This window comes from the organism of the source record quoted next, unplaced genomic scaffold (genome assembly GCF_019419815.1).
Source record: "Pyrus x bretschneideri cultivar Hongxiangsu unplaced genomic scaffold, Pyrus_bretschneideri_v1 Contig23, whole genome shotgun sequence".
NCBI lineage: Eukaryota > Viridiplantae > Streptophyta > Magnoliopsida > Rosales > Rosaceae > Pyrus > Pyrus x bretschneideri.
The window spans coordinates 2238677-2264237 of NW_025999535.1; the positions used below are offsets into that span (position 1 = coordinate 2238677).

Consider the following 25561-nt stretch of genomic DNA (forward strand, 5'->3'; position numbering starts at 1 on the left):
CGAGGCCAAACCTGCCTCTCTCTCTCTCTCTCTTTGCAAATTTTGAACTTGAATTCTGCTTCCTTTGGCTTTGCTTTCGTTTTACTCCATTTGGCGCTCACCTTGTTATTCGATTTATCTGATGGAGAAAAATTAGGAAATTAATTAATTAGGAGGTAAGTAGGTGGAGGGCTTTTATCTGAATCTCCTAATTTTGTCCCCACTTAATTCAAATAAACACTCCAACTCCCTTTTTTAAAAAAATTTTTAGATAGAAAAGTTTAAGTTTTTAAGGAAGAAGAAGCCGCAGATTCACTCGTTCTTCGAGTTTCTTGGTATTTTTCTTGTTCTGGATTCTCGGGTACTTTTCTTTTTACTTCCTGTTACTGTTGATCCTACTTTTTCTTGCTGTTTTCATAGTTTGGTTATGATGGATTGACGCACGTGTTCGTATTGGGTATTTGATTAAATTGCTGATTAAGCTTGATTAAGGATTGAATTATGCTTAATGGGTTGATGGGTTGTGTTTGCCATGGTGTAATTCATAGTTTACTTCCTTGTTCAAACTGATAAACTTGTGTAAGGGTTAAATTGGGCTTCATAATTTTACTAATTAGTGAATTTGCTTCATGATTACATTGTTGAAAGTTCACTAATTTTTGCTTCATGATTTAAATTGTTGTGTGTGTGTAGTTTTTCGGGTGCGGTTAATCTTGTTTTTCCTTTTTTGTTTCTTCATGTGTGGATTGTTTTTGTGCATTGTTTTTAGGTGTAGAAGTGTTTTATAGACACTGAAGAGTGAGACTGGTAGAATTTAAGATGGAGCAGTATGAAGTTCTAGAGCAGATTGGGAAGGGTTCTTTTGGTTCTGCTCTTCTCGTGAGGCATAAGCACGAAAAGAAGAAGTGAGTCTCCTTTCAAATTAGGTCTAGTATTTACTCGAGTCTGTGATATATTTACTAAATTTTGATACATACTTACGTGCATAGGTATGTCCTAAAGAAGATCCGTCTTGCTCGTCAAACTGATAGAAGCCGGAGATCTGCCCACCAGGAGGTCGGCGTTCTTTATTTTTTGTTTACAACTAAATCCATATGCTAACAGTGTTGAGTAATACTGGAATGGTGGCTGTAAATGTTTGGAATTTAAATGGCTATCTTGGTTTGGTGTAATGCAGATGGAGCTTATTTCCACGGTTCATAATCCATTTATTGTGGAATACAAAGATTCCTGGGTCGAAAGGGTCAGTATCTCTTAAGAACATTTATTCTTTTTTCCACCATGAGTTGGTAGTTGTTCATGTTACTTTAATTCTTTAGTTCTGCAATTGAAGCTTGGATGCCTGTACTTTCAGGGTTGCTTTGTGTGCATTGTTATAGGGTATTGTGAAGGAGGAGACATGTAAGTTTTGCTTCTTTGTTAAATCGGTTCATTACTTCTTTAGGAATTATTTGATTTGGCCTCGTTCCCCGCCGCTCTTCTGACCTTTTCATGCTAATGCCTCTTGCTGTACAGGGCAGAAGCCATAAAAAGGGCCCGTGGTATTCATTTCTCTGAAGAGGTTGCTATATTTGCAGTGAATTTTCCACGTGTTTTTTTTAGATCTCCCAATTGTGTGCTAGATGTTTGATCAGAAAGTGATACCCCCAGTAATTTTTGTTTGTTACCTGAAATTTGGATATGAACAGAAACTCTGCCAATGGTTAGTTCAACTGTTGATGGCGCTTGACTACTTGCATGCAAATCATATTCTTCACCGTGATGTCAAGGTCAGTGGGAAGTTAAAGGACAGATTAGTTTAGAGTTACACGTTTGAAATTCAACAGTTTTCTCTCACCTATTCTTTTGCTTCAGTGTTCAAACATATTTTTGACAAAAGATCAAGACATCCGTCTGGGTAAGCTATAATTTATTAATGCTGATTGACATTCAAGTTCGGTTACACATTTTTGATTCTCTTGGTAATTGTATTCTGAAATTACAATAATAATATGTAGGTGACTTTGGTCTCGCTAAAATGTTAACTTCGGATGATCTAGCTTCCTCTGTAAGCAGTTCAGCCAACACATATATTTTTGACTTTTAAGATTTACACCCTGGCTTATGTGTGATATGATATACCTGCTCCATATACAGGTTGTCGGAACTCCGAGTCATATGTGCCCTGAGCTTCTTGCTGACATACCTTATGGTTCTAAGTCAGATATTTGGTCTTTAGGTAAGTGTCCCTCTTCTAATTGAGCAGATTCCTCCACCCAAACCCATTCCTTTTCTTTGTCCTTATATTTTAGCCATATACACATATCAATATAACGTGTCTTACAGGATGCTGTATATATGAAATGGCTGCTTTTAGGCCTGCATTTAAAGCCTTTGTAAGTTTGCCAATTTTCAGTAAGGAATGTTGTGAACTTTGTATTACCTTTTAGCAGTATTTTGGCACTAAACAAGAATTATCTAAGGCTTGAGGAGTTGAATGGAAACACGTATACCTTTTTCCTTGATAACTTATGAATTTCGTTCTGACTACAGGATATACAATCTCTGATTAACAAAATAAACAAGTCAATAGTGGCTCCACTTCCGACATTGTACTCTGGTGCATTGTGAGTCTATTTCCTGCTTCGGCTGCATCGCTGTCTTAAGTTCTTTTCATGATTGCAACTTCATTTATATATTTTATTTTGAGTTGAGCTTTAGACATTGTCGGTGGAAATTTTGACGTTTTTTTTCTTCTTAAATTGTGATATTTATTGAAAGCTGCTTCCGCTCCGAAGAGTTTAGATTTATTTAATTGAAACACCTAACGAAGGAACTAAAAGTCATATTCTAGGAAACTTTGTGATGATGGTTGTTTAATGAATATTTGCATATGGTATTCAATGAATCAGAATGCGTTGATTGACAACATGGTTTCCCTATTCTCTGTTTTCTTCTCTTTTGCAGTCGAGGTCTTGTTAAAAGCATGCTGCGGAAGAACCCAGAACTTAGGCCACGTGTAAGTTTGATTTATTTGTTTTCCTTTGCCGACTACATTTCGTTTATTTGATTCTTGCATGTACTAGTAGGTCATGTATGATGTCCATTGCATGAATGTTTGTTGAGTTACACGGCCTTGTTTACAGAAATGAATCATCCATTTACGTGGATTTGTTCACAACATTATCCATGTTTTGTCAGGCTGCAGAGGTGCTTGCTCATCCCCATCTTCAGCCTTATGTGCTTAAGGTTCATCTAAAATTAAATAGCCCCCGACGGAATACTTTCCCAGTTGACTGGTCTCAGTCCAGTTATGGGAGGAAAACACGATTCATGGAGCCAGAAACTAGTCCTGTTCGTACCAGCAGAGAGAAAAGACAGTCATTCAGCAATGATAGGACCTTAAATCCTAGTATTTCTGGAACTGAACAGGGTTCTCCATGTTCTAGTGTGAGGACGCAGGAATTCGCGGGTTGTTTAAGTCGTAAGTTCACCGAGGTATCTGTGGGAAGTACCCAGGAAGATTATGGTAACAGAAAGTCGGTGTCCACAAAGTACAATGTTGTTAATAGTCCACGAGCAACAACAGCAAAAGTTTCTGTTACTCCCAGGAAGCACATTACAAAGTCGAGAATTTCTCACGCCAACTCAAAACGTGATTCGGTAAGTCATACTACTAAATTAGTAAGTTGGATAAAACTCGGTGAGTTTATATATTGATTTTGACAACTTTGTTACTCTTATGATTGCAGCTTCCGGTGTCACATTCTCCAGCCAGAAAAACTTCCCATTCTTCTCGAAGAGCTTCTCTTCCGTTCTTGACAAGTTCTGCAGCTGTGCAAACCCCATATAGAGCCAATGTTGGTCCCCTTGGGATTATGGAGTCTCCAGACGTTTCTGTAAATGCCCCGCGACTTGACAAGATGGCTGAATTCCCCTTAGCCTCTTCTGAAGATCCACTCATTCCAACCCGTGGAATTTCATCAACATCTGCAAGATACCCTTCTACCATGCCGAACAGCATCAACTGCTCTATCACCAAGGACAAGTGCATAGTCCAGGTTGTAGACAGAACCAGTTCCAAGTCCAGTACAATTGATGGCAGCCACGGAACTGCTCGAAATGGCAGTGAATCTCCTGAGCAGAACCCTACCACTGGTGTTTCGATGCATTCATCTTCCGAGTCACGACAGCAGCGATTCGACACCTCATCATTCCAGCAACGTGCAGAGGCTTTGGAAGGGTTGCTTGAGTTCAGTGCGCGTCTTCTACAACAAGAAAGGTTTGATGAGCTCGGAGTGCTCTTGAAGCCATTCGGACCCGAGAAGGTTTCTCCGAGGGAAACAGCCATTTGGTTGGCCAAGAGCTTCAAAGAAATCGCGGCCTAGTTTGCATTCTCGCATTGCGATTGCTTTATCATGTAAATTCCGTACGTCTTGGAATTCTGGAATTCGAAAAGAGTAGCTGTTTAATATCTTCATGCTGAAGGTGGCCAGATCTCAAAGTGAGTGGAAATTGTAGGATAACTTTAAAACGAGTTTTGAATGGTTTTTAGTTGAACGATGCTTGGCTACTCGAGGATGAGTAGAACCTTCTACTCAAAACCCTTTTTGTTTGAATCATTGAGTATTGTGTTTATGATCTGAATTGTTTATGTTAGGAATTACTTTGTAAAGATTATCTTTGCGAAAAATGAATTAAAATTAAATTGTTTAGTTAGTCTATTATAGTAAATACATAGATGGATCGTAATGTTTTTATCAATTTCGTCCATCTATTTTTATATTATTCGATCACTAAACGACTTTAGTTTTAATTGATTTTTTTAGAGATGATTTTTATAAAGTGATTTATAAAATGATTGGTTTTATAAACATAGAGCTCTATGAATTAGCAATGAACAATTTTGAGTAGCAACTCTAACTCACACTTTGAGTAGTAAATATTATTCATTTTTGTGTTAATTATTTTTCTTCTTTTTGCAAATTTTATCTCTATCTTCTTATCATGTGTAAGTTTCTTTAAAGTCTTCGCATAATATTTAATAGTACAAAACGTCACAATATTCGTGACCCAAATATATAACAACTTACATAATACGAACGCTGACATATAATAGGTACACCGTAACAAATCGTGCCTTATAAATCATTCTCGTTGTATATGAGTCCATGCCAACATGTCGATTTTAATAATTTTCGACATCGTACTTTTATCCTTAATTTTTATTTTGACTGACATTTATGGTGGTAAACGGATTGGATCCTCTACGAGGTCGGGTTAATGAACTGTTGGATAAAAATAAGAGGCTTTTTAAAAGTTATAATAATTATAATCGTTGAATAAAATCTAACGGTTTAATAACACAGATCAGGGGATCCGACTAGTTGCCTCGAAGAGGATCCAAATCCTTTACAAGACCACTTGTCGTATGGTGAACCTTACATTCTGTATCATCTTCCCCATTAACTCCGACCCAATTCGAGAAAATAAGACAGAGTCGCAGACGGACATGGAAGTCGCCGAAGTCCTACAACTCTACGAGCTCCGCTACTCCGATCTCGTACTCGTGTCGTCAAACGAGGAATCATTGTCGTCGGCAGGAGAGCTCGAAAGGGCGGAGTCAACGAGCAAAGCCATAATGGAAGCCCTAGGTCCCGCTGGCCCAGGCCTTCTCGCCATTACCGGCGTCCCCAAATCCGCCTCTCTCCGCCGTGCCCTCCTCCCTCTCGCTCGCAAGCTCGCCCTTCTCAACCCTAATCATCGCAAAGGCATTCTCAAGGTATTAACATTTTATTTTTCATAAAGAAAAAAAAGTTTATTTTTGTTGCAGGCTAAATTACACTCGTACCAGTTGTAATTACTTGAATTTTCTCTTTCGTCCTTGTAATTTTTCCTTATTTTCATTGAATATGGGGGTCGATTGGAAAATGCTTTTAAGTCACAAGTCACTGAAACTGCTTTTAGGTAAAATGCTTTTTTTGTTCCAAAACACTTTAAATGTCCCACAAAAAGCACATAATTCAAGAGTTTTTTCATGATTAATTTGCATTTTAAATTTTAACTAATGATTGTTTTAAAAAACTTTTTATTTAAAAACGGTTTTAATCATTTAAAAGCAGCTCCCAAACGAGCTCGTAGTTTCATTTCGTTAGCAACGTTATTCCAATGTCTCAAATTGGGCACAAATCTCTCTGAGTTGAATTTTTCGAACGAGAAGATGTGGCGGATAATGGGATGGAAAAAATCAACTTAGAGGCCGGATTAGACTAAAGTGAAAACATAACCAAAGTATAAGGATGAACATGTCAAAATAAACTATATAGACGAAATTGAATATCCGAATGAACCATAGGGACTGCTAGTGCCCCTTGTTTTATTTCTTGCCCAGGTAACTAAGCTAAGTGTTTGTTTAGGATCACAACTTGGGGAGTGATGTGCCTTTGAAAAACCCTGAGAGAAATGTGTCGTCTTTCGCAATGCAAATCAAATATTCACATGGTTTTGATGAACCCCAATTGAATTCAGAACATGGATCCGTGAACGAGTTTAAGAATCTCGGAAATGGATTTAGGGAGTTGGGTTTTTGCATGATGGAGCTAGGCCTTAAACTTGCTCGAGTATGCGATCGTGCCATTGGTGGAAATGAGCTTGAGGAGAGCTTGTTGGAGTCCTGCTCTGCCAAAGCTCGTCTCATTCACTATCATTCACCGCTTGATGGTTCCATTCTTGTTGAAGAAGCAATAAGCACGAAGAGAACATCGAAAAGACCCTTCAATTCTAGCAGGAATTGGATTGGTGACAAATGCAAACAAGTTTCGGGGATTTGCTCTGATAACCTGTGGCAGCAATGGCATTATGACTATGGGATTTTCACCGTCTTGACAGCTCCGATGTTTCTCTTGTCAAATCATCCACAAGCGAAAGAAGAAAGGATCAAGAGTATGCTTACCCTAATGGAAATACTTATTTACAAATATTTGATCCCAGAAAGGATAATGTGTTCATGGTGAAGGCCTCTCCTGAGAGTTTTATAGTTCAGGTTGGCGAGTCGGCTAATATCATATCACAAGGAAAGCTCCATGCCACCCTTCACTCTGTTTGCAGGCCTTCCAAGTTCGAAAATTTGAGCAGAGAAACTTTTGTTGTGTTCTTGCAGCCGGCGTGGAACAAAACTTTCTCTGTAACAGATTATTCCATGGACAAATCCTTGGAGATATCATCAGAGGTCAAACAGGTTGATGATCCGGAACAAAGTAGGCTAACTGAAGAATTACAGAAAATTGTACCACCTCTGGCATTGCGGTTGAAAGACGGGATGACATTTGCAGATTTCTCGCGTGAAACGACAAAGCAATACTATGGTGGATCTGGTTTGCAGTCAAATAGATAAATGGGAGTGATTTCAGCACTCTGCCTTTTCACCTCCAACACTTCTCTCCTAAATTATGTCCGTTGATTGTCCTCTGAGCTATTCAATCTCATGACTAGTAAAAATAGAGGAACAATGGAAGTGAAAAGGGGAGTGCGGAAATACTCCGCGTAGAAAAACTGTCCCTTGAATTTCTACAATGCTAATCGCTAATTGCTACTTAGACTGATCAAATACCTTCTTTCTGCAAAGCTCTGTAACTTGGATTCTGATTTGTTGATCATGTTCTTCTTGGATGAATGCGAAGATTTAAATTAAGACGCTTTCTTGTTCAGAAATATACTTCTTGAATACTTTGCAGTGAGTACTAGTTCTCATTTCTTGTACCTTACTTCAAAATTTCATGCAACACCAGTGAATTATGGAGTTGTTAATCTACCAAGAAAATAGCATTACAGTATGCTAACTTTCGACGTGATTTACATCGTTGAAAATACAAAGATTGAATGCCTGCAACCTTTTAAACTCATCATTCTTTGAATTTGTTACAAGTGAAAGAGAGAAATCAATCACCTTTTTCTTTAGCTACTTAAGACCGGTTACTCGAGATTAACTGAAGTTATAACATGTTTAGCTGCGTGTAGTAAGTTTCGGGTTGTTCTAGTTTTGCCTATTCAACTTGTGTCTACTGATTCTGCAGTAAAGGAAACAGAATCTGCAGACTCTGGCTGCAGAAACAACTCGATGGAATAGTTTCAACCAGGCAAAGTTGGTACGGTGTTCCGGTCTCCATGTGTATAGAGACGCACACACCAGGGGAATTGAGTTTGTTTATTCTTTTACCAATGTGACATTATAAATTACTCTACTCTAGTCTCTATGTCACGGATTTGAACTCAGAAATAATTGAGCAGGCACATTGTTCCAGCCAACTAACTTAACTTTGGAGACAAGATTCGAACTCGAATATAAAATGACAGACACACTACTCTGACTAATTGACCAAATTCACGTTTTCACCCACTATTACTTAATTGAATATGAAATGTGGTGGGAAAATGAGGCGAAGGGAACAAATGCTGTCCCCTCCAGTCAACAGTCATGAGCTAAGAAACAAAAAAAAGCCTTAACAGATTCAAAAAAAAAGGGCCGCTTCTCTTCTTCCTTTCTATCCTTTTTGGTCAGATTTTATTTTTATTTTTATGAAAAGGGTGTTTATTTATACAGATACAAAAGCCAGATGATGACGTGAGCCGGCACGCGCATTTAGCAGAGGTCCCTCTCCAGTGCGCAGCTTTGGGTCTCAAAACGGTAGAGAGAAAAAAATGGTTCCACTGAAATTTGTCTTGACCCCCAAACATGTCGGCCTCGGACGTTGCGAAGACCTTTGGCTTAAGGAACATAATCACTTAGGTCACTAATACTCAAGGATTCTAGCCAATTTTGACATCTAATTGATTCTTGTTATGTGCCTATGTCACCATAGAAAGTCTGCAAATCCCTCCTAAACATTGTTCATTGAGTGAAGTGATATGCTTAGTCCCGATGTGCGTAAGGTGATATGGTCGTTTATTTTTTTACGTATGATATAAGCATAAATGATCAATATCAGCTTCCACATATATTTTTAAGATTGTTATATGAGTGGTAGGGTTAGATTGTATGCGGACAGTGACGAATTCATAAAATATATTTGGGGGGGGGGGGGAGGAGTCAATAAGAATAATGCACGCATCACACAATTTTTTTAGATGGAATAACATGCAAATTTACATTTCATTGAGCTTTCGTAGGCCTGATTTCATTTGCTAAGTCATAGTGCACGCCTGTTGACATATGCCATTGCCACAGTTTTCGAGCGAGCATGTCGACTGATGTTAATAACTTCTGAACGAGCATGTCGATTGATGTTAATAGCTTTGGAGCAAGTATGCCAACAGATGCTAACATGTGTTGAGTGCCTATCGACAAATCCCCATACTAATGCATATAAAAGCATGAGGCTAGCAATTACCTACCCATTGTCCATAGAAGCAATTCTTCAAGCAGTTAAAATGCAACTTTCAGAGGCATATCAAATTTTTAAAGGGCAACCCATACCTCTTTCAAAATTTAGCTTGGGAGGGTCAGTATGAAAAATGGTGTAACTCATTTTTGTCCTTTTAAAAGCTCCTTTGAAGAAAGATGATTAGTCACATGATCAAAGTAGGATCACACTAGAAGGGGGGTAAAAGGAATGAGGATCCTCTTTGTGAGGATTTTGGGGATTCTCAAATCATGTTTGTTCATCGTATATCATGCGATCAGAAATCATTTTAAATATTTTTATTTTAAATTAAATATGAATAATACTTGATGAAAAATGACCGTACGATATACTATGAACGGACACGATTAAGGATCTTCATATCCTCCTGGGCCTAAAAGCATCCCTAAAACCTCTTTGTGTACACATAATGCTTACAAAATTGCTATTTATTCCACTAATCTTCCACACCATCATAAACTACAAATAAAGTTACGCTAAAATATTCATCTTTCCACGTGGCACCACAAAAGTACTTTAGCCGCATCTAATTTGACCAAAGACCTAATTTATTTATAGTAAAGAAAAAGAACAAATTCAGTTCTACAAAAAAATCTTAAAACCTTAATCCAACGGTCATATAGTTTCAGATTTGAGTAATTTTTAGCATACATGATTTTTTAAAAAATACCTAAAAGAAAGACGGTTTGAATTGTTAAAATACATTACAAAATAAACTCATAAAAGCTAATGTAAAAAAAATAGTGTCACGGATTTGCCTCCTTAATATATTTTATAACATATATGTGTTTTGTATTCATTTTATAACGAGAGTTACCATGTTCGCTCATTTGTCAAAATTTCCCACCTACTTTGTATGAATTTTCTTCTAGAGTAAACTGCCAATTTGCCCTTTTAACTATCACTTAACTTTCGATTCCCCCACCCCAACACCCCCCCGGGGGCGCGAACTTTTTAATTGGAAAACGAACAACTTAAACTTTTTTTTTTTTTTGCCGATTTTCCCCCTACTGTTAATTTTTCATTCATCCCATCTAAATTTCTGTTAAATGGAAGCATGTGCACAACATGTGAGAGTAGTTCAATCGCTTCATTCTTTGAAATAATTGAAACCCTTAGATTTCTAAAATATAAACCTATGCAAATATGTGTGATTTTATAGCTTTTGTATCTGAAAGTTTAGCGAAGTGATATTTTTATCCACAAAGAAGAGTAATATAGTGTGCACGTGATAAAAGTTAACATTAATAGTTCAGGAGACGAATTGACAATTTAACCTTTTCCCCTCTACTTTTGTTATAAAATGTGTCGAAAATCTAATAGATAGATGAAAACATAACAACCCTATAACAACTGTGTCTGTGTGTGTATATATGGTCCAATATCCTGATCCCAAAATCCCTTTACCCAATTCAAACCCACCTCTCTCTCTCCACAACATTTCCACTTCATGGAAGAAACACTACCAATGTTAACCACTCGCCGGACTGACCAGAGTCCGGTCAACCACCGTGACCACCTCCCCAAAAGCCCAAGAGTTCCAATGGAGTTTCTCTCAAGGTCATGGAGTGCCTCTGCTCTTGAAGTCTCCAAAGCTCTGTCTCAGTCTCACCCTCCTCCTCTGCCTCCTTCATGCATGGCTAATTCCAAGTCCTCAAACAACTCTTCCTCTTGCACCACCACCGCAACCACCACCACTCCTTCCATTTCTGAAGACATTGCCGAAAAAGCAGAGAAGCTGCAGGCGCTTCCCGGAAACCAATTTTACTTTGCTTCCTCTGTCACTTCCCAGCTCGTCTTTGACCGCATTATGTCACAGTCCATGAGAGAGGTGCACACTTCACTCAAAAGAAACTTACCTACAGTGGGATGAAATTGTGGCAGTATTTCAAGCCAATAAAATAATATTTGCTTGAAATAATGTCACAGTAACATTCCGGAAAGTTGTTCCATCAGTCGAGAAAACTTTAACTACAATAATTGTGGCGGTATTTTAAACCAGACACATGATATTGCGTTATTGATGAGGAATACCGCCACAATAGGATCTCGATAAGTTCTTTTCACTTTCAAAGTTTTCTTGTTTTCAATTTACATTTTTGGTCCTATTTTCTCTTGGGGTTTTGCAGGAATTGTCTCCATTGACATCAGGGAGGCTCTCACACAGCAGTGAACCTCTGAACAATGGTGGTTCTCTAGCAGAGACGGATAGCCTTCCAGTCTCTCCCTCCCATGAGTTCGACGACGTCGTTAAGGTCTTCTTCTACTTCTTCTTGATTTTATTTATTTAGATTATTATTTTATAAAATAGATATTAAACAAAATTCCAGAATTCTTGTCCAAGAAGGCAAACCAGGAGACCAAATGTGTCAATGTCCCTCAGCTTTCTCTGTTTTCCTCTGTCATACACACACCATCTCATGACATCTCTATCCTTTCTACTCAGTAATTAATTAAATTTTTTTTTTTAAAGTTTTATTTTATTATTTATTAAAAATATTTTGATTACTGCAGAAAAATACAGGAGATGCTTTTCTCTTTTTCTCTTTTTCTCTTTTCTCCCCTTTCAAGACAAGAAACTTTTTTTTATTTCCTTAAAATTCAGGCCATGGAGTCTTATCAACCAGGCCTTATTTTGTTGAAGTCAAAATAAGAAAAAAAAAAAATAATTATAGGATAATAGCATTAGGGTTCATTAATATTCTCTCCTGTTTGTAAGTGCAACTTTTTAAATTTGACTTAACTTGATGAGTTCGATAAATAATTATGATTTGTAAGTATAAGGTTTTAAATACGACTCAGGTTAACAAGTTCGATAGCTATATAACTGAATTGTTGTGTGAGTTACCCGAAATTTATTGTTCTAATATGATTGTATATGTAGTATATACGAAAGAAAACAATATAAATAGGGTGGTGCTATTCACTCTATTTACCTTTTACACATTTACGTTAGTTTCTATCATTTGATCATTTTCAATTCATTTGGTCAAACAGTTGGAATTGAGAGGAATGTGTAAAAGGTAGAAACGAATGTGTGGGTATCTCAACAACACCCTATAAATAATGGGTACGCTATCCACATAATTATTTTTACCTCCCACCTATTCCTTGTTAATTTTTTTAATTTTTTTCAATTCATTCAATCCGATGGATGAAAATTAAGAGACGTGTGTGGGACTAAAAAATGATGTGTAAATAGCACCAGTCTAAATAATATCAAAAAAAAAAAAAAAAAAAAAAGTGAATAGACAAAAATAGGCACCGGGCCAGGCTTTGCCTTGAGCTCAAGGATAGAGAGATAAGATGGATGGAGTGTAAAATTGAGGAAGTCAGGTGCTTAAAATGGTAACCAGAGTCCCTTGCCTTGTCATGCATCTCTGCAACTTTGCTTATTTTGGTTTCTTCCCTCCTTGTAAGCAAACCTGGCACTGATTCTAATCTTGCAGATTTCACGTCACCCTTCACCAAAATATTGTCCTAAAAAATCGTTTAGTCCTTGTAGTTTTCATGAAATTTCACCTTCATGCCTGTATTTTCGACATATTGAATTGGTACACATAGAATATTGCGAACTTGTTCCAATTCGAGGACATCCGTCAAAGTGCTATTTATGACTTACGTCCTTGAATTGGAATAATTCACAACTCTACTTTACTAAATTCGATGATTGAAACTACAGAAAGCGGGAATAAAACCCTTGTTTTAGCGTAGAAATTAAACCTTTGGTATTTTTTTGGTTCATGGTTCTTTCATTTGATGGACTTGTATTGTGGCACGCAGTACTTTCGAACCCACAACAGCATACAAAACCTATTCAACGGCAGCCGTAGCAGCGCTGGAAATGGAAACAATGCCCCTAGCGGCGGAGCCAAGACGGTGGGGAGATGGCTGAAGGAGAGAAAAGAGAAGAAAAAGGAGGAGACAAGGGTGCACAATGCGCACGTCCATGCTGCAGTTTCAGTTGCGGCGGTGGCTGCCGCTGTGGCCGCCACTGCTGCAGGCACGGCAGCTTCTTCAGGGTCAAGAAAGAACGATCAAGCAGGGAAGACAGACATGGCGGTGGCTTGTGCCGCCTCGTTGGTAGCTGCTCAATGTGCTGAGGCTGCGGAGGCTATGGGAGCTGACCATGACCATCTTACTTCTGTCGTCAGCTCCGCCGTTAATGTTCGCTCTCATGACGATATTACCACTCTCACTGCAGCTGCTGCCACAGGTACCATTGATTCCTAGCTCATAAATTACTACACAAAATAATCTTGCCAAATTTGCTAAAGATGTTACATTTTTTATTTTATCACATTGGCCAACCATTTGTTGCGTTAATTAGTAAGTGGTCGCATAACGTTCACACGCTAATGTGGGATGGTCTTAAAAATATTGTCCTTTCTATAGTGTTGTCGTTTGTTTCATATTTACTAATTATATCGTTGGATAGAATCTATCTTATGATCAGAAATAAATTCTCAAGAGTTTACATGACTAATTACGTGATCTGGTCACGTTTTTTATGTAAGTACTATATCACCGTGACGTATATAACATATTTGTTCACATTGATAACCTCTCACAATAATGCTATTTGGATATATTAATCTGATCACATTTCAAATCCTTTTCCTGGGGATCCTAAGGATTCCGTGATCGTAACCGTTCATCGTATATCGTGTGATCAATTTTTGTTAAGTACTATTTATATTTAATTTTAAAATTTAAAATAATTTTTGACCTTACGATGTACGATGAACGATCACAATTATGAGATCATTTTTCACATTACTGATGCATTTTTTAATAAAATAATGTGATCGATTTTGTGCATCTGAGTAGTACATCTCTGTTTGAGTTGCTCACCTTGCTAATCGGTAAATGTAGTACAAACGTCTTTTTAGATTTAAAACATTCTCTAGATAAAAAAATTAAAGTTTAATAATGTTTAAAACAAATTAAAGTTTAATAATGTTTAACTTTTAAAAAATCTGTCTAATATGGCAGCTTTACGAGGGGCAGCGACCCTAAAGGCAAGGGCAATGAAGGAGGCGTGGAACATATCCGCAGTGATTCCAGTGGAAAAGGGAATGGGAATCGGAGTCTGCGCTGGTAAAGCTAACAACAACAACGGTGGTGATCGCAGCAGCGGCAGCAGCTTTAGTGACGATCTTGTCCCTGTTGACCCTACGTTTCTTGGGGTCTCTAACCAAGAGCTCCTTGCTAGGGGCACTGAACTCCTCAAACGCACACGAAAAGGTATTTCAATGAAAATTAAATTGAAAAAAAAAAAGAAGAGTTTTGGTACCTAAATTTTATCTAAGTTGAACTATATGGTTTGCATTTTGCAGGTGATCTCCACTGGAAACTAGTGTCTGTTTACATTCACCGAACCGGACAGGTGAGACTTCGCCGTTAACTGCACTTTTTTCTCTCTTATATGTTATGTTGTCAGCACCGTCACTCCAACCCGTCAAATGAGGCAAAATTCCTTACCAGTTCAGGTTTTCAATGATAAACTGTGCACGTAAATGGATGCAAAATCAACTTACTTGACGAATGAGACTAAAGTGAAACATAATGTAAATATGCGGTTGAGAATGCAAGAAGAATATGATTGTTGATATGTTGTCGATAAACTTGACAGCACCTAACGTAACCAAAATCTTCGTACTATAGTCGTTGCTTTTCATTAATCCTACGGTGAATTTTTATAGGTGATGCTGAAAATGAAGAGCAAACACGTTGCAGGAACTTTCACCAAGAAGAAGAAGAGTAAGCCTACTTCTCTCCTGCACTTTGAAATTTAATGTGAAATAATTTTAACGTAAACGTTGATTTCGGGTGCGCAGATGTTGTGTTGGAGGTGTGCAAGAGCATGCCGGCATGGCCCGGGAGACACTTGTTCGACGACGGAGACCAGCGTCGTTACTTTGGGCTGAAGACAGAAGCGAGAGGCATTGTTGAGTTCGAGTGCAAGAACCAGAGAGAACACGACGTCTGGACTCGCGGCGTTTCGGGGCTGCTGTCCATTGTCGCCGAGAGAAAGAACAGGCATTGATTAGGTCTATGCATTATGTTAACAAATCGGTTGACATAGGATGCTGAAAAATCTGGCAGGACTGCGATTTCTGTTGCTTTCGGATAAATAGGGAGGTGTTAGGCACATGTAGTGCAGTGTAGTGTAGGGGGAGTAAGCGGAAAACGTCTTGAGCAAAGAGAAATTTTTAGTTATGATAGGAACACAAGTGATACACCACGTGTTTTAATAGGAGTGGTGGGAAATTTTATTTTTTTAAGTTATTAACTTTTTAGCATATATATCTTACCATTTGTATAATGACATGTGATGTACCATTCCATGTATCGATCATTGAAAAATCTCTCCTCAGCCAAAGCACTTAACTTTTGAATTCAGAATTTCAGAGGACATGGCCTGCTTTATGAAAAATGTATACATAGTCGCGGATTTGGATCCTCACCTGAGCCTAAGGAGAGGATCCTCCTGACCAAAGGACTTAGGCTGTTGGATGAAAATCCAACGGCTATAATTATTATAAATTTAACCCCCCTGTTTGTAGCCGTTAGATTTTCATCCAACGGCCCAAGTCATTTGGTCAGGAGGATCCTCTCCTTGGGCTCAGGAGATGATCCAAGTCCCATAGTTGCAATACAGTCCCGTTCTCCTAGACCCTATATTGTGTGATACCAAATTGACACACTGATTTGAAATCTGTGCTTGGACACTAAATCGAGGTATACTGGTCGACACTTGAAATGTGATAAGCCATAAAGTGATGGTGATGTGGAAAATGCGAACTAATTTAAACCAAAAGTAACTAATACTAGAGTGCGCATGTGAAGGGAATTCAATCTTTATCACATAAGTGATGTCAAAGTATAAGTAAATTGCAGTAAAAGATAAAGTAAGGCCATTTATACTGAAAGAACGAATCCTCCTACATGTTAGCTTTTGCCAGCAATCCTTGTCGTCACAATACATCTTGCACTAAAATCCGAAGGGCAAAAGATAAGGATGAGTGGGCTTGAAAGGAAAAAGATCATTGCCGGATCATTTTCCTAGGATTTTAGGAATCTCGGGATCATGATCGTTAATCGTACATCATACAATCAGAAATCATTTCAAAATTGAAAATTAAAAATTAAATATAATAAGTACCTAATGATTTCTGATTGCACGATATACGATGAACTGGTCACGATCACTGGATCCCTAGGATCCCCAATAAAAGAATCTAGCAATGATCCTTTTTTGGCTTGAAAATAAAATTTTGTAAAACCTTTTTAAAAACGTGTAAGTCCTCGCTGTAAAACAAGATCTCTCACTAGAAAACAAGTATATGACTTTCCTACCATGATATGAGATACCATGTTTATCGTAGAAAAAAAACAAAAAAACTATTCTTATCACATTTGTACATCTTTAATTGAAATGAGACCCATATGCATTGTGGACTCTATCTCTATTAAAAAAAAAATACAAATATGGTAAGTATAGTATTACTCTCGAAAAAAAACCAAAATTTAAAACCATGGTAGGTTTTAAGGCCAAGTGTCCGAAACCACCCGATTGAACGAGTTGTAAATTATTATGATCCTAGTTTGTCGGCATAAAAAAAACCTCAAGTGCCAAATATATTTATAGTGGTACACAGATTTGTAGCGTCGAATAATGGATCAACAATTTGAGTAGGGTCGCATGAATGATCAAACGTATGGTCTGGCATCCGGCTAATAGCAAAGTGATGGATTGCCGCGGTTAAAAACTTCCTCTTCAACGAACTGTTTCATGGTTAAAACTCTCACCCCCTCTTGAGGTAATTTACTGAAAAACAGCCAAAGAGTACTCAACTCTAAGCTCAGCTGTTAAAAAACATTTCATCCAGTAAACCATATCATTTAAGGTAATTCCTTAAGAAAAATTAAGCGTGTAACTACCCTACACAAGTTTTTCTCATACAACAGAGGCCAAGAACTACGATTCACGCGCTCAAACTAGGTTGAACGCGCCTACACAAGTTTTTCTCATAAAAACGGAGGTCAAGAACACAAGTTTTTCTCGTAAAAATCAGAGGCCAAGAACTGCGGTTTTGGCGCTCTAACTAGTGCTCCTACGTTGTACAGTAGGACTTTCCGAATCCTCCTAAATAAGAGAATGACTTGTGGGAAATGGAGTTAACGCAGTCATGGTATCCCGTTCCAATGAAACAACAACATGGGTCAAATTTTTTGACACATGATATTCCCAAAAATAATATCATGAGTCAAGTTTTCTAACACATAAGATTGTATTATTAAATCTGAACACCAATAAAACAATAACATAAGTCAGATTTTTTGGACACCAATAAAACAATAACATGAGTTAGGTTTTCTAACACATGAGATTGTATTATTAAATCTGAACGCCATCTGATCGGACAGAAATTCTAACCCGCAAAGGAAAGACAGGAATTGAATTCAATGAAATAAGTAACAAAGGAAAGACGCAAAACACACGGAATCTTCCATGAAAATCAGGTATTTGTCATTGTACAATGAGAGGGTTTAGTTGTTTATGACATTCACAAGTAACCCTAAGCAATATGTAATCACATTTGGCAACAAAAGACTAAGCAATCAACAACTTATTCTCATCTATCAGAAACCCTGAAAACGGTGAGAAGCGCGAGGAAGAGGTTGATGATATCCAAATACAAAGCGACTGCCTGCCCAAATGTACTCGTCGTAAGAGTATCGCTTGATCAAGTTGTCCGTGTCGTACACAATGTACCCGCAAAATATGATCGACGCCAAGCAACCGTATATCATCACGGAGATCCTACCCAACGGGAACAAAATCTGCAACCAAGTAAGAACAAACAAACCCGAAAGTTCAAAACCCGAAAAAAGACATCAAATTCACAGTAGAGAATGACTCCATTGGATCGAGCAAACACAAGACATACCTGAATCAGAGCAAATACGAAGAGAACCAAAATAGCTCCAGTCAAGAAGGGACCAAGAAAGTTGAAGTCGTGGCCTCTCCTTGCAGCCCAGAACGTGTACAAGGTCAAACCGATTACGACCACTGCCGTTAGAATAACCGACTCCAAAATCACCTTCCCTGTTTTAAATTCAACAAGTTACATAATCTCACAATATTATCTAATTGGCCACCAAAGTAGACGGCTAGAGACCACTCAACAAATCCCGCACCTAAAATCGCATGCCGGAAAGCAATAATGTCTATGCATCCTGCATCCTATTATCGGATTTGATCCCCACCCTTTAAAATTTAAGGATTTGAGGCACTAACACTATCATTGTGTTCGTAAAACTTTCGTGAAAAATCTCCGTTAAATAAAATTAAAATGATAAAAATATTCTCAAATTTTGTAAAATTATTTTAACACATTGTTTATCAAATCAAGAGTATTTTTTTTTTACCATTTCAGTCCTTATTTAAGAAGTTTTTAGCTAAATGATGAAAATAATTGATAGTAAACAAACTCAGAAATAACTTCTATTGATTTTAAATTTCAAAATTAAAATGAGGTGTTATGCTATTCTCAAGACTAATTTGGCTAAAATTCCATCACAAACTACAGAACCCCTAAATCAAATTACCAAGAAAAAATAGAGGAAAGATTATGAACACTTACCACTAGTAAATGCACAAGTCAAACCGACCACACATGCCAGTGAGAGGGTGAAAATTCCAAGTAAAAGGTAATTCACCGGATGCTTCTGGTGGTAATAATACAACGGGCACAGCACTGCAACCAACCAACAACAAATCAACACCATAAATTTCACAGCAAACTCCCAAAAACCAGTCAATTTTCAGAGGAATTCAAAGCGTACCGATGAAAGGCGTGATGATGAGAACAATGTAGAGAGCAAGGCCGGCGCCGGTGCTGACAAAGAAGTGAGCCACCGGCCGGACCGAAACGACAACGGCGGCGACAGCGATGGTGGCGAGTAATTGCATGGCAACGATCGCGTAGATTTTGCGGATGAAGGACCACCGGAGCTCGGGGCTCTCGAGCATCGTAGGGTAGAGCGGCCTCGCTCCGGCCTCCGGATCACTCTTCCGATACGCCTGATTCCACATCATATTCATCTTCTCTGGTTTGCTCAGATTAAGATCGTTAGTGTTTGGTTGCCGGGATTCTTTGCGGGAAAGTGAGGGACGTTGTGGGGGTTTATAAGTAGAACAGAACTGCACCTTCGCGTGCAGTTAAGAGACTTCGCGACGGATCGCGTGTACACGTATGTGGGATTGGCGGTTGCATTTGGTATTGACACGTGGCGCTCCGGAGGTTCTGGATGTGTCTCGGGTGGGCCTTTGTGGTAAAGGATTGTCGGTATTGGGTGACGGGTGCTGTGGAGTGTGGAGGTTTCGGTGGGAAATTTCATCGTTTTGGGATGAATGGGAGAATCTATGCGGAGAAATCTACATCGGTATATATTCTGACACTATACGATTTAACGTCAATTCTTAAGTCAAGCATTATAAAATATTGTATAAAAATATAGACGTCACGTCCATAAAGTTCTCTATTTTTAAAAGTCTCATTAGTGTTTAATTGATGTGGCAAGATGACTTATATATTTCTTAAGTGTTAATATTAGCTAGCTAAACTTATTTATCAAATTTAACTTTTTCTGCCAAAACTTCCAATGAAGTCCAAACTCCAAGTTGACCTTCCAATATGCGGCCGCACCATCGAGCGAAGCCACATAATTGATTTGTGACAAATCTAAATTGAGGGACCTTAATTTGCAAGATAACAAGATGGGTTCAAGATACGAAAGAAACTATCGAAATACCTCTTGTTTTACGCCATTAAATAATGAAAGATTATGAGCTGAATTTAACAAGTTCATATGATTTGTCATTCAATACTACGGCCTAGTAGTATTTCTGTTCACTTAGAAGTGAGAGGTCTAAGATTTGAATCTTGTAGATGACGAATTTGATACTAAATTAGGCTGTCCATTATGTGGTTTAGCCGAACTCTCTATTGATGCTATATTAACAGGTTCATATGACATAATAACAGGTCCGCTTCAACCTATAGTCAAAGAAATAGGCCCAATTGGACCTAAGAAGAATAAAGAGGGCCCAAGATAAGAAAGAGAAATTATTGTCCGAATTCAATCGAGATTTGGTCTTCTTCCTAATTTTCTCTGTTGTTGGATTAGACCGTTGCGAATAATTGTGGTTGTAATGAAATTACTATGATTTTTAGGTTTCATTACATTTTGGTTTGATCTTGGAATTGCAACAGCATTCGGAATCATCGAGGCGAATTGCTCAACTTAGTGGTAGTCACTCTGAGGGAAGATTGGGACGATCCATGGAAAATGGCGATGGACACGGGGTTGACAAGCTCGGCCTCTCAAATGGTCATGTGGATGAAACTGACTTGATGAACGGTAAGGATGTGGGGACTGCCGAGCCTCTGATTAGCGAGGTAACAACGATCATGAACAAGGGATTGAAACCCAAATGGTATCTACTGGTTCGGTGAATGAAACTGCATTGATTAACGGTGAGGCTTTTGGTACTGTGGAGAGAGTTGATTTAAATGCATTGCTGCATGAAAAATCTGATTCGTTGAAGAACCCATGTCAGCTTGGTGTGGCTCCACCAAATGAAGAGATGGCTGCTGTTGTGCCTGATTCACCAACCAAGGGATCCATCTCCATTTCTAATGGAAATGGTCTGGAGAAGACTGCAGTTAAAAGAATATCCCCCTCGAAGAATAGGATCAGCCGTTCGGGACTTCCCTTCTCTTTTGTGGAAGAAATCCTGCCCTAGAGACGAGAAATTTTTCAATGTGACCAGAATACAGGATGGTGCATCATGTGTTACTGTACAAACAATGAGATATGTGTGTTACAAAGTTAATAACTTAAAAAATAAAACTTCCCACCACTTATATAAAAACACTTGGTGTACCACTCATGTTCCAGTCACAACGAAAAATTTCTTCTTGGAGGCAAGGAACTTTGGTCAAGAGAGGTCCCCTGTGGATGGCGAACCATCATCATCGAACACAGCAAAGATTAATGTGAAGCAAACAGGCGAGGATGTTCAAGACAAAGAGTTTCACAAGGGTGAAAGTGGAGGGGATATTTCTATAGTAATTGGGGACAAGGTTCAACCAAAATGCAAGGAACATGCTGTACAAGAAATGGAACGGCACGATGATGTAAATTCTGAGATGAACATGGTTTCAAAAGATACAAAAAGAAATTTCAATGAACCTTCTCAAGGAACCGATGTATTTCAAAGCATGGGGGATGTTGCACATTCGGAGGAGAAAGTGGGGGAGGAGATGGTGGTATACCATGCAAAGGGAAGTCCAAGCGAGAAGGGTTTAGGTATATCTTAAAATTTAACTAACTTTTTTGAGCATGTCCAACCGATCTGCTACACCGTGGACTGTTTTGACAACAAGAAGAGGTGTTATATTTTTTTGGTTGAACCGAGAGGTCAAAGTGTTGGTGGGTTGGCGTGGCCTAAACAACCAATTTGATGCTGTCATATGGAGGCATCATTTTGTTTTCTTCCTTCACTGTATTCACTGTGTCAGTATTAAGTGCTAGCTACTTGCTTTTAGCAATAATAACAGTACTTTTATTTGGCATCTCGGTTAGAGCAAGATATTTACAAAATGTCAATTTACTGCATTTGGCATTTTATCTTTGACATTTAAGTACATGTTGTTGGAGAACTTGAGTCTAATTGCTACAATAAATCACATAGAAAATCAAGAAATAATTCATGCAATTATATATCACAATAATGCATGCACATGAGTAACCAATGTTAAATGAACATGATATAATGAATTAGAAAAATTGAGATGGTTCTAGTACATATCAACCCCCAAATTTCAGTACTTGAGCACATGCATTTGATGACTGAGCTGTTTATTCGAAAATAACAATCTAGGATCCGAAATAACCCTCGAGGAAAGCCTGAAAATAATCACTGACATTAACCACTGATAGGCCTTATAACTCTTTATGTGCTAATATGTGCAGCTAATGTCGGTGATTATTATCAAGACGACCTTGAGCTTGAACTTATGCTGTAATGAACTCCACAGGTTCAAGCTTTGCAGGAGAACTATCAGGATCACCAACAATGGCAAGCAAATACCTATCATCACCATTCAAATAAGCATTCAGAAACGCCACAACAATCCCACCCACAGTCTTCCTCATTATCTCCCTCGGTCCTGTCCCGTTTTTACACATGCACCCCGACACTGCCCCAACCACGCCCTGTGGATCATCGTCCAACATGTCCATGTGACCGTAGTCCTTCACAACAAAATGTGCACATGGAGGCTTGCACTCATAGAAGAACTCCTTGTGGTTCACGCCATCTGGGGCACAAGGTATGCAAGTTTTAATTTCCGGTCCCAGGCCAGTGCCGATCACCGTGACCGGAATCGAGAGGTCGAAAGATTGAGGGGAATAGGTGAGGATATGAGGACGTGTTGTGCAGTATCGATTTTTACCGGCCACAGGATCAATGCCTATTAGGACTGAAATTTTGAGGGACAGGGAAGTTTTGGCACGCCCAAGTGCTATTGCAAATGCTGTAAACCCACCTCTGCTGTGGCCTGAAAGAGCAAATTTGGTGAAGTCTGCTACAACATTTTCTGGCAGCAGGGGTTGGAGGCCTTTTGGCAACCAGTTTATGACTTTTGCTCCCGACTCTACTTCTTCAGGTCCACTTGGAGGCACAACCCCACATAACTAATCAAAATGAAAAACCAAACTCACAATTAATTCTGTTGTCAGACAATTTATTAAATTGGCCAAAATATTTTTTTTTTCAAATATCAATTTTTGAAATGATCAATTTTTCAGTATTGTCAATATTTGATTGCTATGAGGTCAACATTGTACGACAATTATTTGATTTTAATCAATTTAACAATTCAGATTTGATTTATGATTATTTTAGTTAATTTCTAAATTAAAAGTTTGTTTGAAAGTTCATTTAGAAGGGTGAAAATATTTTTCAGATAACGAAAATGAGTTTAAATTAAAGAACTTGGAAGTTCTAGGTGCTTTCTAAGAAAGCACTTTCAAGTGTTTTTTAAGAAAACAAAAGTTCTTACGGGCATATATGGTTTTTGGAGAAGCATTTTCAAACACTCATAACCCTTTTGGCGGAGTAGATTGGACCAAAAATCTCATGGACGACAATTGTTGGATTAACACAAAATAAATTATTCTGAAATTGTATTGGACGTTAATATAGAATGGTAAGACTATATTACCTGAGGTGCTACAGCTATGAATCCATGTGAGACTATGTGCTGGAGTAACTCCTCGTAGAAGTAGTTACGGAGGTAGAAGCCGTGATGAAGCAAGATTACAGGGTAAGTGCCGGCTACCGTCGGTGTAACAATGAACAAGGGCTTTGGAGGTGCTGAAGAATCAAAGCAGGAAGACAGTGGTGTCTCCTCCGTGATGCATTTGAAGGGGCAATTTCCTTGATTAAAGACAGATGTGGTCAGTGCAGGCTGAGCAGAAGACGTATTTTTTTCCACAAGTGCCATGGGGCTCAATGCAAGTGAGTACTATGTAATTTGACCCTCGGTTCTTTCTAATAGTGAATCCAACGTTTGGTCGACAGCCAACTTGGGAGGATCAGTTTGGACTTGGCGGAAAAATTTGGAAGAAAAGATAAGTTTCATTAAATGAAAAGAAAAGGACTTGAGTAACACATGGAAAATGAAGGATTATAGTACCACTCCTGTCGGCTTGAGTGAAAGGGTCCAAATCCAAGTGGGGCTAATTAAGCCGAGGACCAAGGATTATAGTACCACTCCTGTCGCCTTGTGCGAGAGGCTGTGAGTATATTGACAACTGTATAAAGACATTATCCAATATGCTTTGAAATTAAAGGGTTATTCATTCTAATCCAACCCTCTTATACCAAATAAGACCTTTGATTACTTTCTGCAAGTATATTGACAACTGTATATATATATATTTTTTTTCCCCCCTATATAAGCTTTTTACATATGGTGATTAATCGTGACGGTGGTCAACTACCACCTAGCGTCAGGCTTAGGCGGTGCTATGTTGAAAATTTTAACACACTGAATAAGAATAAGCTAGATGGGGACAAAAATACCAACAAAATTTAACTTATTGTATAAACAACTTAGACAAAAGGGATTGCAGATGAAATATGATCTTGTTATACCATATATACAAGAGCGACGAAGAATTGCTAGATTTGAACAAACTTAACTTGTATAAGACTGAAATCACAGTGCAAAAGTATTTTAACGAGGTAAGCCCCCCACTGGGGAAACAAATACTAAAGGCGTTGACTCAAACTCAAATTACTAGATTTGCACGCTAGAAGACTATAGAAGACTTGCTTTCCGTCTCGGAGTAGGATTATCTCCTCTTTGTTTTTTTTCCTCTCCTTCCATTTCCTCTTATTTGAATGGTCATAATTAAGTCACGTCAACATCTTATATTAATTTTTTATAGAAGGAGAAAGACAAAATAGAGAATGTAAGAGGAGAAGATGGAAGGAGGTGGAAAAAGGAGGGGAGGGAATCCTAGTTCTTCCGTCTTCTCTAGACTCGTGATGAGTCAATATTATACTATATATTTTACTCTATTTTATGTATATATTTATTGGTTATTTTGATGAAGTTTTGATAATTTCATTTATATTCTAATGTAGGACATGTGATTTCCTCTTGAGCAAAAAGTGATCAAATAGATGAATTTTTGAGTGGTTTAAATTGGAGAATGTTCATGAGTCTCTCAAATTATTCGTATTAAAGTTTCATATTTTTCTACCGAGCAGATAATTTATGACGATAAAATAAAAGTGCAGCATGCAGTGCTATTAAATTGACATTTTGAGCTTATTTGGACATTTTGGTGTCCAAGATGGTCTCTTTTGGCGATGGGCCCTTTTGGAAATATGTTTTGGACATCCCAAGCCTTAATAAAAGAGTCATTTGGGTCTGATTTTGGAAATATGGTCCTTATTGATACATTTGATCCACATATTTGCAGGGACATGGGTAACATCTTTTGCTTTTGTTTTCTTTGTTGCTTGCAGGTGAAACTTTCTATTCCTTGTCAAGCAGTGGGCGACCACAGCCTATAGAAAACATTGTGTTCGG

The 25561-nt window shown here is 38.2% G+C and overlaps 5 protein-coding genes and 1 pseudogene across 7 annotated transcripts; 4 read left to right on the forward strand and 2 right to left on the reverse strand.

Annotated features, from left to right (window-relative positions):
* LOC103960101 (serine/threonine-protein kinase Nek2-like) lies at positions 1-4675 on the forward strand. Of its 3 annotated transcripts, none has more exons than XM_009372511.3 (15): positions 1-340; positions 749-884; positions 969-1035; positions 1157-1222; positions 1334-1380; positions 1495-1540; positions 1668-1748; positions 1834-1876; positions 1977-2026; positions 2116-2197; positions 2305-2354; positions 2512-2585; positions 2926-2977; positions 3160-3621; positions 3711-4675. In XM_009372511.3, the coding sequence occupies exons 2-15, from the start codon at positions 799-801 to the stop codon at positions 4344-4346; spliced, it is 1842 nt and encodes a 613-aa protein (XP_009370786.2). In that variant the 5' UTR covers positions 1-340; positions 749-798; the 3' UTR covers positions 4347-4675. The 3 variants fall into 3 exon arrangements, with proteins under 3 accessions (XP_009370786.2, XP_009370784.2, XP_009370788.2); XM_009372509.3 differs by having other exon boundaries at positions 1-314; XM_009372513.3 differs by having other exon boundaries at positions 18-155.
* Positions 4676-5327: 652 nt separating this feature from the next.
* LOC103960100 lies at positions 5328-7694 on the forward strand. The gene is made up of 3 exons (XM_048585477.1): positions 5328-5740; positions 6375-6861; positions 6894-7694. Exons 1-3 carry the CDS (start codon positions 5390-5392, stop codon positions 7349-7351), a joined length of 1296 nt encoding a protein of 431 aa, XP_048441434.1. The 5' UTR covers positions 5328-5389; the 3' UTR covers positions 7352-7694.
* Positions 7695-10731: 3037 nt separating this feature from the next.
* On the forward strand, positions 10732-15814 carry LOC103960099 (VAN3-binding protein-like). The gene is made up of 7 exons (XM_048585813.1): positions 10732-11208; positions 11507-11632; positions 13161-13593; positions 14373-14624; positions 14717-14766; positions 15083-15140; positions 15218-15814. The coding sequence occupies exons 1-7, from the start codon at positions 10828-10830 to the stop codon at positions 15424-15426; spliced, it is 1509 nt and encodes a 502-aa protein (XP_048441770.1). The 5' UTR covers positions 10732-10827; the 3' UTR covers positions 15427-15814.
* Positions 15815-17871: 2057 nt separating this feature from the next.
* On the reverse strand, positions 17872-19763 carry LOC103960098 (protein LIFEGUARD 2). Its single transcript, XM_048585756.1, is given in 5 exon segments — positions 17872-18094; positions 18096-18227; positions 18335-18492; positions 19031-19144; positions 19233-19763. Coding segments are annotated over 5 exon segments (738 nt in total). The 5' UTR covers positions 19492-19763; the 3' UTR covers positions 17872-18019.
* On the forward strand, positions 19698-22074 carry LOC125478121 (annotated as a pseudogene).
* Positions 22075-22209: 135 nt separating this feature from the next.
* LOC103960097 (chlorophyllase-1) lies at positions 22210-24055 on the reverse strand. Its single transcript, XM_009372504.3, has 2 exons — positions 23681-24055; positions 22210-23150 (listed from the first exon to the last, which is right to left on the reverse strand). The coding sequence occupies exons 1-2, from the start codon at positions 23960-23962 to the stop codon at positions 22470-22472; spliced, it is 963 nt and encodes a 320-aa protein (XP_009370779.2). The 5' UTR covers positions 23963-24055; the 3' UTR covers positions 22210-22469.
* Positions 24056-25561: the final 1506 nt, after the last annotated feature.